The 15,400-nt window shown below is 38.6% G+C and overlaps 1 protein-coding gene across 2 annotated transcripts in view; it reads right to left on the bottom strand.

Moving 5' to 3' along the window:
• AIFM1 (apoptosis inducing factor mitochondria associated 1) overlaps window positions 1-15,400 on the bottom strand; it is a 28,070-nt gene that overhangs the window by 12,254 nt on the left and 416 nt on the right. Inside the window, exons 2-6 of one of the 2 annotated variants that reach the window (XM_027092295.1) lie at window positions 8,287-8,429; window positions 3,984-4,083; window positions 2,872-2,996; window positions 2,617-2,747; window positions 1,276-1,366 (exon numbers count right to left, since the gene is read on the bottom strand). In XM_027092295.1, coding sequence (XP_026948096.1) covers window positions 1,276-1,366; window positions 2,617-2,747; window positions 2,872-2,996; window positions 3,984-4,083; window positions 8,287-8,429 — 590 coding nt within the window. Of the gene's footprint in view, window positions 1-1,275; window positions 1,367-2,616; window positions 2,748-2,871; window positions 2,997-3,983; window positions 4,084-6,973; window positions 7,105-8,286; window positions 8,430-15,400 lie in introns of both variants that reach the window. The other variant, XM_027092296.1, reaches the window with a different exon arrangement.

The following is a 15,400-nucleotide window of genomic DNA, read 5'->3' as shown; positions in this document are numbered from 1 at the left end:
CACAGCCAACCGAGTGATTACTTAAAATTCAATCCAACTGTTTTATATCCTTGTTTAAAACTCAACAGCTCCTCAGTGCCAATGCGATAAAACTCAAGCTCTTTCACACGACAGAGCTCTCGACGATCAGACCCCGCACGACTTCTCAGTTTCATCTCCTGCCACTCCTTAACTTTCTGCTCTATCGGCACCTAGCTGCTTGTGTTCCCCTGTACCCCATATGCTTTTTCATACCCTTGTGCCTTTGCTTATGCTATTCTTTTTTACTTGAATGCTTTTCACTTTTCTCTAATCTGGTGAATGCCTCTTCGTTCCATAAGATTTCCCATTCTGTAAGACTGCCTTCTCCAGCAAGCCTTTCCTGAAACCATCATTATACTGGGCACACTTCCCAATAATTCCCACAGTATACTGAGTTTCTTTCTTACTTCAAATCTGTGTTATGATTATCTGTTCATGTTTCTGCCTAATACCGCTAGGCCCTGGAGGACAGGGCCTGTGTGCTATTTACCCATAGGTGATACTTAATACATAAGGTCTTCTTACCAGCTTATCCACAAACCCATATCCACCTTCTCTGCCTAACATCCCCTTATAGGAGAAGTGGGCCTATCCCTATCAAAGGTCAATGCCTCCACTTGTGCTCTGGATCCCATCTACTCTGGGCTTTGCTCCTTCTGATAACCCTTCCCTCTCTACTGGAACATTGCCATTAGTTTACAAACACACTCTAGACCTCCCTCTTGTTAACAAAAACAAAACATAACACAACAAAACAAAACCCTCCCTGGACCCTAAATGCCCTCCAGTAACTGCCCCCAGTATTCAGGCACTCAACTTTGTAAAGTCTAACAATATTTTCCATGCTGATGCCATGCCTGAATTATTTTACTATCCTGAATAATATACATTTGTCAATGTCTTGCCATCGATAATCCCAAAGAAATGTTAGTGTGGAAAAACAGGAAGAAGAAGGAAAGGCAGAGGAGCAAATCAGAAAAAGGAACAGCTTCAGAGTCACGGTCCCCAATGATTTGACCTCCCCGGGAAAGTTTAGCTAGCCTGCTACTCTAGGCTTGAGACTAGTGCTTTCCCCAGGAAGACACACTAATTAGTGTAGACTGGCAATATTAAACCTAAAATGACTTGATCTTTCTTTGATGAACTACAATGGCAGGACAGACATAAATGGGAGTGGGAATACAAGTCACCATGTTTGCTGCCCACATGGGCAGATAGGTGGAGCCTGACAAAGGAAGCAGCCGACTAGCTCACCTTCTTCCCAGTGAGGACGGCCACACCACCATTCTCAATGTGAGGCAGCTCCTGAGCAGAGACATAGAAAGAAGGTGGCTGGAAATATATGCTGTACGGAGAAAAGGGAAAAAATGTTATAAGTACCTGGAACTGCTATCAACTTCCCCCAGAGCTTTACTAAAATTGCTTCCACCATGGAAAACTTTTAGGAACATTTTCTAAAGTAAGTCTCCAAGGCCACTAGATCTTGATCGCGACTTACTTATACAGAAGTGTTTTACACTAGTGAGTCTCAACTGGGAGCAGTTTTGCCTACCAGGGACATTTGACAATGTCTGGATACATTTTTGGCTATAATAGCTTTGGGGGAGGATGCTTCTGGTATCTAGTGGGTAGAGGCCAGGGATGCTGTTAAACATCCTACGATGCACAGACAAGGCCCCCAAAACAAAGAATTATCCAAGCCTAAAGGTGAGTAGTGCTGAGGTTGAGAAACCCTGCTCTGGATTTAGGTTCTTTTCAAAGTTAGAACACGAGGAGTGTCCAAGGAGCTGGTATGCACATCCACCCAAACGAGCTGTCCAGAATGGCACTGGTCAATGGACAACTAGGTCTAGCTCTTGAGATGATTTTGCCTCAAACAGTAGACAGTAACCATGAAATATTAATTAAGGGATGGATAACATAACTGGAAGTATGCATCCTGCCTGAGAATAGGACATGATAATATGAGTGAGGGAGGCAGGTAGATTTATAAAATTTAGTCCAGTGTCAAAGGGATCCACTAATGAGAAAAAAAATTGATACCCAAAGAACATGGTACTGGACTCAGGAGATCCAAGGAGTCTTTTAAAAGGAAAGGGCTTCTTGACTTGTATTTCCAAGTCTCTCATGCAAACATTTAAATAGAGGTTCTTCCTTACAGTGTTCCCATTACATACCCCCAATTCTGAGTGCCTCCTAGGGCATCCAAGGAAGTGCCCCCGAACAGTTTCTTTCTTTTTGTTTTTTTGCTTTTATGGGACACGCCTAGGCAGGTGTGAAGAAGTGACAACACAGGCTGAGCTGCTCTTCACTAGAGAAGTCTAACACGAAGGTCCTGGAAACAGGAGCATTAGTGCTTCAGAGGCCAACATTACATCTTCAGTTGTTGGTAGATCTGGTTAACAGAATCCAGGACTCTTGCCACTACAGCCTGTTGTTGCCTCTAAGCTATACCAAGTGTGTACCACAGCGGACTCCAGTGTGCAGCCAAGTCAGCTGTCCTACTCACTACATGCGGTTCATGCAAAATCCTGACCTACTCTTTGTGCTTAGCTGAAGTTGCTGGTCGGACCCATTTTACATAAGTGAACAGACCTCCTCTCTTTCCCATTCCACTGTTTGAATCGCAGTGTCTTTGTGACATTTGGATCATCTGAAAACCACAGTTCTTTTGAAAGAGGAGGTCTCATGTATGGCAGCTCAGGATCTTCAGATACGATTAGTACCTTTAGACACAAAACAATGATACTTATCAGAGCCAAGTCATTTAAGAGGCAAATAAAGTGTTCACATTGGCTAAGTGCTTGCAGACCGCGCCCTCCATGCCAAGCAAGACAGTATGTGCCTTACCCTGGCCCCAGGATCCCGAGCCCGGATGGATCTGGCTGCAGCAAAAGCAGCAGTGCCTCCACCGATGAGCAGGAATGGAATGTGACTTGGTACCCTGAATTCAGGAACTGGCTCTCCTTCTGCAGCTGTAAGCAAAAGACCAGACAGGGTGAATTTTTTTTTAAGTCTCAGACAACTCCTTGCCACTATTTAAAAAAAAAAAAAAAACCTTTCACTTGACTTAATCGTTTACATAAAAAGCTAGCAAAACACTGCAGCTACATTAATCTTATGAAATTTCATTGCATTCTCATAGTATAGGAGAAGGAAGCATCCCTTTCATTTCATAAGTGAAAAATACCCAAAAAAGAGGTGAATAATTTGGCCAATGTCATTCACTCACTAAGTCTCTCAGAACTAGAACCTAGCTTAGTGTTTAGCTATTTCTAAAATATATTAGAAAGTATATATTAGAAAGCTTCTGCCCTTCCCATTAATTTCTTAATGACCAACAGGAACATATCAAGTTCAGTTTCACCTTTTGTTAGCAATAAAGGGGGAAAACCCAGCAGATCAATTGTGGATTATTAAACAATGTTCAAAACTAAGGAGGTGGTATGAAGGAAAGCAATGGAAATCGCCTACTCAGAGTCGTGGGGCTTATTAAAGGATTAAAACATTCCTCTCTGAAAAATCAAGCCAGATGTGTGGGATGGAAGTGATGGCTAGACCTATATGCTTTAGGGAAACAAATATATCTTTAACAAATTGAAACTCCAAAGACTCAAAAGGGGAACAAAACAGACCAAAAGAATGTCCTCATGGAAAAAAAAGGGCCTTCATCTCTTTTCCAATAATTTTCCTTGCCAAGCTTGCATTTTTTATTTAAAGCTTGCCCTTAAGAGTCTAATATAAAGAAAAACAACCAATCATAATTATCACTAATTTTATTCTCAAACCCAAATTACAGTCAAACACTGTAACAAATTGCTCCCTGGTCTGGGGTAATACCATAGTTTCTGGAAGCTTACAATCTCACAGCATCATCGTGTCTAAACAGTATATCCGCAAAGCATAGCACCCAAATTGTTTATAACTTTCCCTTTATATATTGAGTCTCAAATCATACTCACCAGATGATGTGGCCCTTTTCTGTTTCTCTTCTGGTGTCAGCCCTAACCCTGAAATTCTTTCATTGTATCTTTTTTGGTCATCTTTTATTGTCTTGTAGACCTGAAGACCCAAACATGGAGAAAATTTATTTCATCATACAGCTAGCTAGCTCATACCATAAGTAACATTCATTATCTTTCAATTAAATGAGAAGCTTTTGTCTACATGAGGTAAGTTCTTCTACGTTAGAATCACTAAGGCAAAAATTATTTTCTTAAGAAATTAAAAATACCGAGTGTGTACACACTTGGTATGGAAAGAATACAGGTAAGCAGATGGAAATGTTGCAGTTTCAGATTTCCTTAGGCTATATGTGAAGAATTTTCCTCATATTTAATTCTGAAGGTACAGCTAAAGAAAAAAGAAAAACATTTTATACTGGAAGAATAAAGTGCTAGGAAGAGCTAAACTTTATAAAAGGGGTTTTGGACTATGCTGGATACTACCTGTGAAACCAATCTATATGGTCCTGAGTAGGAAGCTGGGACATAGGTTTTCTTGGTAGATGTCCCAAGTTTCGCTAAGTACTTAGATAATGCCCTGAAGCATGTCCGCCAGTATGCCTAGTCTTATAGAGTAACCCATCTTTCCCTCAATGGCCTATCCTTTTATGACACTCAGATACTTAATGGGCAAACATCTCGCTTAAACACCTACTGTATTTCAAATATACTATCTTCTCTATCCTTTCAAATTGAAGAAGGGTACCTTAGCACTGACTAGTTTTTTTTTTTTTAAATACAGCATCAGAATTTATTGAAGATTTTTTAAAAAGCAGTAGGCAAGAATGACTTGTTTTAATTACAACACTTTTGCTCTTTTGTACCCCACAGGGTCAATAAGATAGGAATTTAAGTGACCATATGTCAGTTGAAATCCCAGATTGTTAATTAATTGGAGGAGAAAGTAAGGACAATCAGAGGAAGTATCATAAAACATGTTCTAAGAACACTTCTATGAGCCCCTTACAAAGCAGCCCACTAGGCAATGTGCTGCAGTAAGGAACCTAGACTCTCAGACCTGGACTTGACACTTATGAGCCTGGAAACATCTAACATATGATATGAATGAACTAGAAAATTAAGTACTGTATGTTAAAAGATAATGGTTATTCCTTGAATGCACCACTAAATTCATCAAATTCATAAACTGAATTCAACTAACATTAATTTCAGGAAGAAAGTTTTTTTTTTCCTTGGCATCAGATATCATACACAAGTCCAGCATTTATTCATTCCTTAAAAAAATATTTATTTTAAGAAAGGGACGTTTACCTAAAGAGACGGCTTAAGCTGGTCAGTGTGAGTGAACCGAGAAATAAACTAGGGTCATGGTCACATTGAGAGGGATATCCAAAAATAGCCTAGGGCCTCTCATACCTCCTAATGGCTTCACACACGAAGGGAAGAGCAGACCAAGAAATATCTTGAGGTTTAGTGGGGAAAGGACAAGAAAGAGGTTTGTCACATATTTATATACATATATATTTATATATTTAGCTTTTAAGTAAATGTTCCGATATAAAAATAAGTTTACAGACATACTAAATAAAAATTTACCTTTTCCCCCCGAGTGTTTGTCTCCCCAGATTGCACAGATTTTCAGTTAGTAACACGAATACATGTCAGGTTAAGAAAAACTACAAACTTATAAAATATGTTAGCAGACAACTTTCCTAAACAGATGAATATAACGCCATATATTCATCTTAAAGGAATATGAAAGGAAACAGTTCATTTTCTGAGTCAGGCAATGTGGTCCTATCAGTTGAACAATGGCAAAGGGCCCAAATACTAAATCTCATTAAATATTCTAAAGGCTACCTTGACTCTGCTCACTGACAAATCTAAGCCACCTCATTATTTAAAATGTAATATAAAACTATACAAAATACTTTGGTAGACAAAAGCTTATCATTTAACCTGAAATCACTATAACATAGCAGCTTTATTATTACCAGTGTTGGATAAACCCAGAGGGCAATGAGGCATTTAACTGAATGGCTTGAGAGGAACTTGTGCTTCACAGACATTTCTAGGCAGGAGAAAGCAACAGTGAGTGGCCCTATCTTGTGGCCTGGCATTAAGAGATTCGCCTGGCCAGCTCTGTGGAGGCCATCCAACTCTGGTACAGCAACATAAACCAGAGGTTTAACAGGTTTCAACTGTTACAAACATATCAGATGCAAACAATTTAAATCTATTTCTGAATGAATGGGGTGGAACTGATGGGAAAAGTTGAGAGAGCTATAAAATGGAAAAGTTAAGGTTTAGAGGGTAGTATCTGAATTATGAAAGAGAGGCATTTAAGAAAGCAATCCACACGAATGCATTAGCTTGTACCACTTCAGCCACTAGTTTGACCAAATTACAGATTACAAAAGGGACACTGCCAAATGAATTTACTTGAAATAGAGGCTGGGGGTGAGCGGGAAGAACACTGCAATTTCTATGGCTTTTGGGACCTCCTCCGAAGCATTCAATAAAATGCCTTTTCACAATAAAAGTAGGGTTAATTTATTGTTTCCCACAAAACACAAAAATTACATTTTACCTAAAATGATTCAAAATGGATGGTGTTCAAGTTACCTTTACTTGCATTCAATGTTTACTCTTTGAGACTGTCTTGTTAGGTATGCAGCACTAAAGCACAATATAATTTAGCATCATAAAAAAAAGAATTATGAAATTGGCAAAAGTTTCAAAGAAAGGGTTGATGATGAGGATATATAATAATCATTAAATGTATGGCTTTAGATATATCTGGTAAGACTTCCACAGTCTGAAGAATGAGACTGGAGGACTCCCTAGTAACTGACAATGTCCCTTTAATAAATACCTAGAAAGCACATGCTGTGAATATTTCATCGTATTCTAACGGATCAAGTTTTCATTAGTGCCATGGTCTCACCCACCCTACCCCAAAATATATTTTACTGTAAGTATCTTACATAATAAACTCCTGCCCCAGTGACTGTTGCTCCTACAATTAAGAAGTATACTAGGCTGCTGCCATCTTTCCCAGAAGCACCTGTAGACGCTAGTGATCTAGAAGGGGATCCTAGGTGATGACACTGCACAACTGTAGGTAAAGATAAGGCCAAGAAAGAAACAAAAGGAAATAGAAAAAGCACTAAGTATTAATGAAGAAACATTCAACACAAAGGCAGGGAAGCATTTTTGGTTACCCTGTGCTAAAAAAGAAAAAAATGCTGCTCCAGGAATGGAGGAGAATGTATATTTCCTCAAAGTCTGTTATCAGACACAGCTCACCTATTTCTTACTCTGATTTGACCCACAACTGGCAAGAGCTGTCTACTTTTCTTGTGCACTTGGGAGTTAGGTCAGGGAATGATAATCTAAGTAGCTTCAAATAATTTTCATGTCCCCCCTTTTTTTAACCTAGATCAAGTAACAAAGATAAGTTCACCGTCTTACCAGGGTAGAAAGAACTAAAACTGTAATGTCATCCAACCATTTGCTCTCAATAAGTAAAACAAACAGCTTCCTTCAATCAAGGGTGTTACTAGGTGTTATCTAAGTTGGTTCACTCAGCCTTACATGATCCAACTTTAGACTGATCTGCTTAGTCACAGTAAACCCTGCCAAGTTAAAGAAAAATGCCCACAGAATAACTCCTCTGTGACCAGCTAAGCTGATCAGAGTTCATTTAAGGAAATATTATTGTGGTACTATTACATAGCAGTTAAAACCATATTTCTCACCTCACACAAACTCCATCCTAAAACTGGAGATACTAGGCCTACTTCTATAATTTAGTATTCGGGTGAGATTCAGGGATAGTTTTCCTTTCAGGAATGCCAGATTGAAGGTCGTTGTTTTTAAATGTTTATTATCCCAAACTAAGGAAAAACAAAATATTTGACAAATGGGTCAAAATCAAATATTGTGCTAAGGAGCTGCAATGAATTTTGACCATATTCACAGGTTAGTGTGTCACATCCAAGAGAAAAGGTACAATTTTATGGATTAGTCAAATCTAAGAAAACGCAGAGGCTTCCAAGTAAAGAGTAAAAAGACAAGTGAAAAAAGCAAAGATAATCAATGTGAGATTAAATTTCAGTCATTCCCAAATTGGCTCTCATAGGATATTAGACAGTAGGCACTTTAAAGAAGGCTTTTTGGAAATTTTTCCAAAAGGAGAAAGGAGAATTAGTTGTAAAAGTCTTAAAGCAGAGTAGTACTGAGTCTATTAATGGGAGCTGTCTGGCAGCTTCTTTACACAAGCTGCTTTTCTACTTACATATGCACCAGCTCCTATTGTTGATAAGCCCACAATAAGGACTAATACAGAATTATCGATTTTGCCCCCTGATGCACCAGAGCTAGTCATTTGTCTTGTCATCTGGAGTTCTAGAGGAACATGCCATCGCTGGAACAAGTTGCCTAAGGAACACAATTTATTAAGACACACACACATACAAAAATAAAATAGTTAATACATGTTTATGACTAAACATCAATGCACTGTACAAGTAAAGACTTAACTGCCCATTGGGCTGTGTGATATTCACTGTCAAATGATCAAGGGAAAAAAATCTTCAAAACTGTACACACAAATACAACAGATATCAGAATGCACACTCTTAAGTTGTTGGAGTTTTAACAGTACAAGTTAATGCTGTCCAGGGAGGAATTTATAGCTTCCAGAAAAGGTAATGAAAAACACACGGGCAGTTCATCAAATACCTCTCTCTTCACATCTTCACCGTAAATGAAACATGGAGAGATGACTGAATAGATAGATATAACAAGTTAACTACAGGCTACCTGGGACACACTAACAACTACTTAAGGAGTAGTCTAAATGGCTGGCTCAAACCTTGCACAAAATAATAAACTCCTGCAACACAATCTAACCAGAATACAGTTCAGTCTTGTGTGAAAGGTAATGTGTCCTGGAAGACAGAAATGGTAAAGCTTAGAAGAAAACCAGAAAAAAAAATTTAGGTGAATTTATCTCCCCCAAAGAACTGAAGAATTTTGGACTATGAAATATTTTTTACAATGACAAAATTTAAAATATCTACCAACTATCAATACTTGGCTCTCAGTCCTCCAAAATAATACAAAGATTATGTTGATGTAAAAACTCGGTACAGCTATGTAAGAATCTGAGGATCATAACAACGCTCACAAATGGAAATGTAAGAGTTTCATAGACTTCTTTCTCCAGGAGGATGCTGGCATTTTCAGATGAAGGAAGAAGGTCTCAGCACCTTCTCTGCTTGTGATATTCCTCGTGTTGACTATTAACCTAGAACAGGGGTTTGCAAAACTTTTTCTGTAAAGAACCAGATAGAAAATATTCTCAGGTTTGCGGGCCACATGGTGTCTGCTGCAACTACTCAATTCTGCTGATGTTGCACAAAAGCCATAACATATAAATGAATGGGCGTGACTGTGTCCCAATAAAACTTTGTTAATGGACACTGAAATATGAATTTTAAATAATTTTCAAAGAATAGTCTATTAACAGTTTTTTTCAGCCATCTGAAAAATGTAAAAACCAATTTTAGCTCAAGGGGCATACAAAAGCATGTGGGTTTGGCCTGTGGGCTGTAGTTTGCCAATCCTGATCTAGAACAATGGTTCTAAAACTTGAGTGTGCATCAGAATCCCCTGGAGGGTTTATTAAAACATGGATGGCCAGACCTACCACCCAGAGTTTCTGAGTTGGAGGATCTGGGATAGGGCTCAAGAATGTGCATTTCTAACAAGTTCCCAGGTGATGCTGATGCTGCCAGTCTACACTTTGAGAATCACTGGTCTAGAGGCAAGTAGATATGTTCTGGTCTGATCAAGCTTTAAAAGAGAAACAGAACGGCGCCGGTAGCTATTCCCTATGTACTTGCAGAGATGTGAAATAGGGAGCTTTCCCCCTTGCTTTCACAATTACAGGGCTCAGAGGGGTAAAAACACGTCCAAAACAGGGCTGCAGTCTCTTACCTGAAATCCTTGGGAACATGTGCATTCCAGAACTTGGAATTGTTAGGTTTGAAGTATATAATGCATACACCATATAGTAACACCCAACACAGTAAGGGGCAGCAACCCAGTCACACACATTAATGCTTCTATGACCAAGCACACTGAGTGGAATAAACAAAAGACTCTAAGTAGCTTCTCTCCAGTTCAGGTCAGGTTTTACTGACAAATGAATTACAAAAACTTGATTTTTAGTCCTATTTTGATTTCTAGATTATAGATAAGAGACTATGGACCTATATTCTTAGAACTGGAAATGTATTTTTCTCTACTGTTTTTATTTCTTACCTGTTTTAGAATCCTTCATCACCACATGAAATAAAACAGCTTATATTTGGAAATAACAACAAATCACTAAAATAAAAACATGTGCAAGAGTGGAGAAGCTTATCTTGATCTGGGCAAGCTTTTGATTTTCCGAAGTCCATAAAAACGATGAAGCATCAGAAATAGAAACTGACAACTCTCAGAGCTTAGAAAATGAAACTGGGTAGAAAAAGTTCCACATGACTTAGCACAAAGAATTTAGTTTTGTCCTTTACCTTCACTCCAAGTTTTTCTTTACTGAAAATAAATGCTTTTAAAATTCTGTTTATCCCTCTAGAAGATTCTAAATACAGAAATAATAACTTTGCTTTAATATAATAATTTAATATAATATTCTGATTTTGCTTGCTTTTCACAAACATAAAACTAAAGGTGTAGATTTGGGTAAGTTCAGCAGTTCTTGTCTCAATTTGCACACAAAAAAAAGACATTTAAAAGTAAATTGGTTTTCTCAGGGTATATGCCCAGTAGTGGGATTGCTGGGTCATATGGTAGTTCTATTTGTAGTTTTTTAAGGAACCTCCCTACTGTTCTCCATAGTGGCTGTATCAATTCACATTCCCACCAACAGTGCAAGAGGGTTCCCTTTTCTCCACACCCTCTCCAGCATTGACTGTTTGCAGATTTTTTTTTTTTTGGATGATGGCCATTCTGACCGTCATACCTCATTGTAGTTTTGACTTGCATTTCTCTAAAAAAAAGGTTCTAAATAACCTAGGGGCAGGACAGGAATAAAGATGCAGACGTAGAGAATGGACTTGAGGACACGGGGAAGGGGAAGGGGAAGCTGGGACGAAATGAGAGAGTGGCATGGACATATATACACTACCAAATGTAAACTAGAGAGCTAGTGGGAAGCAGCCGCAAAGCACACGGAGATCAGCTCAGGTGCTTTGTGTCCACCTAGAGGGGTGGGGTAGGGAGGGTGGGAGGGAGGGAGATGCAAAAGGGAGGGGATACGGGGATATATGTATACATATAGCTGATTCACTTTGTTATACGGCAGAAACTAACACACCATTGTAAAGCAATTATACTCCAATAAAGATGTTTAAAAAAAGTAAATTGATTTTTTACAAAGTAAATGGGTTTACATTTAAACTATTGCTTGAAAAGAAATATAATACAATACTGTCATTAACAAACCAACTTTTTACATACCTAGTGACTTTAATTTTGTAAAAGGTGATAATATTGTATGGATGTTCATATTTTCCCTCCAATTTTCTTTTACCTATAAAATTATTCCCACACCTTTCCCCCCATAGCCTCAAAGTTTTAGGAGATTTTACATTATGACTGAAACATGCCTTTTCACTTGTCTTATTAATGTGGGAAAGCCACCTTACTCCTTGACTTTTCATTGCCCCAATCTACTTGTTTTAGATTTTCTGCAGTCAGACCACATGTACAGAGGCAGAGGTTCCTTCCTCACACTTAGGATTCAATTCTTTTTTTTAAAAATTTGATCATTTATATGTAATAATATGATTGCCATTTTAGCGATAATTAGAACCTCTACTGTGTCATATAATTATCATTTCTTTTTAGTGGTTGGAATAATTAAGATCTAGTCTCTTAGCAAGTCTGATAATATAATACAACATCATTGTCTATATTCATTATATCGTGCAAAGATTCAATTCCTGTAGGTGTTTGCTCAACAAATATTTCTTGAATTAATGAATAAAATAAGGAAATAGAAATTCTCCCCAGTTCTACTGATAAGGACTGAACACTTTGAAGAATTCTTTGCAAAGAAGTTTTGGCCATATCCCATTGTACAGGCTGCTTAATAATAAATTAGTAACTTCAAATACCACAGGCTAGCATTAGAATAGTACCTAAATTAGCAAATTCATTTCTTTAGATTTCATAATCTCCTGTTTTTCCATACTCCCAGAAGGCCTTTTCCAGAAATACATTCACACAATTGAGGCACCTAGGAATCTCAAGTGGTTAAGAGGTCTATATGCTCTTGAATCTTGTTTTCTGAATGTCAAACTTATTTTTCTGACATGGATAAAACACAGGATAGGACAAGCCTAGATGATCTGTCCATTGTAGTTAGATGCCTCTTGTGTGAAACACTCTGAAGGCACCAGAAGAAAAATGATTTAGATGACAGAAAAAAAAAATCTAACTCTATTCTGCAAAGTTACGTCCTTCACATTACTAGGGTTTAGTCACTGAGAATTCACCACGTACCAGAGACTGTACAAAATGCTGAGGACACAAAAATAAATATGACATAACTCCTGTCTCAGATAGTGTAGAGCTTAGGAGGGGAGAATGGCTGCTACTCTTCTGAATATCAGAAAATGAACTTGACACAAATCACAAGAGACTCAAGGCTGCTCAGTTTGGTTTTTAATCCTTAGGTCAGAAGAATGGAAGGGAAAGAGTCATTATTCATCAGAACAGTAGTTTCCAAACTTGCCTGATCATATGAATTACATCAAGGGGCTTGTTAAATATAAATATAAATTCCCAAGGCTCTCTCCTACAGATTCTCATTCAGTACTTTCAGGGTTGGCCCTCCATTCAATTTATATGACCAGGAAAGTTTTGGAAACATAAAACTTACAATATGCAACAACTCCCTTAAAATATGTCTAGAGAATACAACATATTAATTGGTTGCAGAAAATGCTGACTTGCTAAAATTTTCTTTGGGAAAGTTTTGCCTCAGCAGAAGGAGTAGGTAAAGGCTCATCTTCTAGGCTTCAAAGCAAGTGTCATGTGGCAGTGCCCAGGAAGCCTGGATCCTTGCCCTCAAGATGTCCAGTTTCCTTTTTAAAGAGGTGAGAAGGATTCTGAACAGAGAAAAATGTTCAAACATTTGACCCTCACCTCAGGGGTCGGTGATCAGTCTGATCACATCGGTGGCACAATGTTTGATAACCAAATAAAATACTACAGAACAGAAAATATCTACTACCTAACCAATCTGCTCAGTGCTGAATGCAGATATAAAGTGATGACTATTAATTACCTTTAATCATTTCTGGAAAGAGGCAGAGCATCCAAATAAAGTAAATAAACAAATAGTAGCAATTATGGTTTTAAGGTAAAAGGCAACATATAATGGAAACGAACCTGACAATGGTGACAGATGTGGATGAGATGTTTCAAGGGAGGTTTAAAGTTTGCTATAATCCTGGCAAAGAACTAGTGGGGAGGAAGGGATAAAAGGAGGGGAAATGGCATATCAACAAACAATGCCTCTTCCTGATCTATGCAAAAACATATGGTAAATGCTGCTATGTGCAAAAGAAACCAGATTAAAAGCAATCAGTAATCAAGCCAGAAAACAAGGTTGATGCCTTAAATGACAGAAGCATTTCTTTTTGAAATTGTAACCACCCCCACCCACTGCTAAAGGTAATGATGTTATACTCTGGTGCTTGGCCAAAGGACAAAGAGTAAGTGTATACAAAGAAATGATGAATATGTCAAGAAGTCAGAATATATTCTACAGCACACTGCCTTAAAATAAAGTCATGCAATGGAAAAGAACGTTTTCAGTGAGTATTTTTCAGTAGTTCTAATATCACCAACCACCTCAAATGTCTCATAAATCAATTTACCTTTGCAAATCCATACTTAATTGATGAGAACTTTTGGTCAGACTTCAGAATGCTGGCAAAAGTTGTGAGTTTTAAGCAAAATAAGTACACAAAGTTTGAAAGCCCAGTGTGGATGAAAATCTTCAGCTTACCTAAATTTCTGTCCAACTTACATAGAGCATTCTCATTTCAATGCACAAAACCCATACAGATGACATCATAGACAGGATGTTAGTTTTTAAAATCTAATCTGGTCTTTAAGTTCCCAAAGCAACATGTCTTAGAACATACCTCAGGTACACCCATCAGGAAACATTTTCTTGAGGCATAGCAACTGGAAAAACTTTTCAAATGCACATTTCCGAAGACTCTCACAATCTAAGGGAAATATTTTCCACTTTTTTTTTAAAGCACCCAGAAGGCAGTTCCAAATTGAAAAGGCCTCAAGGCAGTTCCACACTGACATAGCAAATGTGAATATCCTCGGGTGGCCATTCAAAGATGATTGATAAAAAAAAAAAAAAAAAAAAGAACAACAAAACAGCACCTCCTACAGGTGGATAACTCTTTACCCCCCTGAAATTGTGCAGGTTGGAAATCAGCAGGCTCAAGACATGCTTAGATAAATTCAAGGAATCTGATGCCCAATGGGCTAAAGGGGAACCGGATTCATCCTTAACCTTTTGAGGTCAAACTTTAGGAAGCAGTGTGGAGTTGGGGCAAGAGGATTAGGGACCTAGAGACTGGCAAACTAACCTTTGCTCTGCCTGTTACTTAGGTATGTGACCTTGAGCAAGCAATTTCACCTCTCTGTGCCTCGGTTTATTATCTATAAAATTAGTGGGTTGAACTTTACTACGAAATCCCTTCTAGCTCTAAAATTTGCTGAAACAACTTCATGGAGGGCAAATACAATGCTTTCTGCAAACTGTTTCTTCGAAGCGTTGAGACTACCAAGAATTACACTGACCAGGCATCTCAGACTAATTCTGGGCCAACTCTTCCCGGTGGCTGGCGCACGGCGGACTGACTCCTTACTTGCACTGATTGCACTGTTTCTGTTTCACAGGGCACTCAAATCTATGAATCCGATCTGGGGTTTGGAAGGTAGGCAGGTAATATGCTCATTTACAGAAGGAACTGAGGCGTAGGGCTTAAGTGTCCTGCTTAAAGTCTCTCAATCGATAAATGACAAAGTCTACTTCACCTCATTGCTCTAAAAAGGCTGACTGGGGGTGGCCGGGAGGTGGCATTGGACAATACGAGACAGCCAGCTGTTCTGTTATCCCTGAACAGCAAACCCTCCCAGAAAAAGGCCTCAAGCCGACTACTGGGCTCAAATCCCTTGAAGGTCAGGCCGGCACGGCTTGCGAAACTTACGGTTTGAATCCCGCCAATTCGGAATTCACGCGACTGTTGAGTGTGTTTATAGTTTTTCCCCAGGGGCGGGGGTGGGGTGGGGTGGGGAAGGCC

This window comes from Aethalodelphis obliquidens, unplaced genomic scaffold (genome assembly GCF_003676395.1).
Source record: "Aethalodelphis obliquidens isolate GAN/ISIS:26980383/991018 unplaced genomic scaffold, ASM367639v1 scaffold77, whole genome shotgun sequence".
In the NCBI taxonomy this organism is placed as follows: Eukaryota; Metazoa; Chordata; class Mammalia; order Artiodactyla; family Delphinidae; genus Aethalodelphis; species Aethalodelphis obliquidens.
The sequence above is the reverse complement of the archived record's forward strand: the minus strand, read 5'-3'. Positions and strand labels throughout refer to the sequence as shown.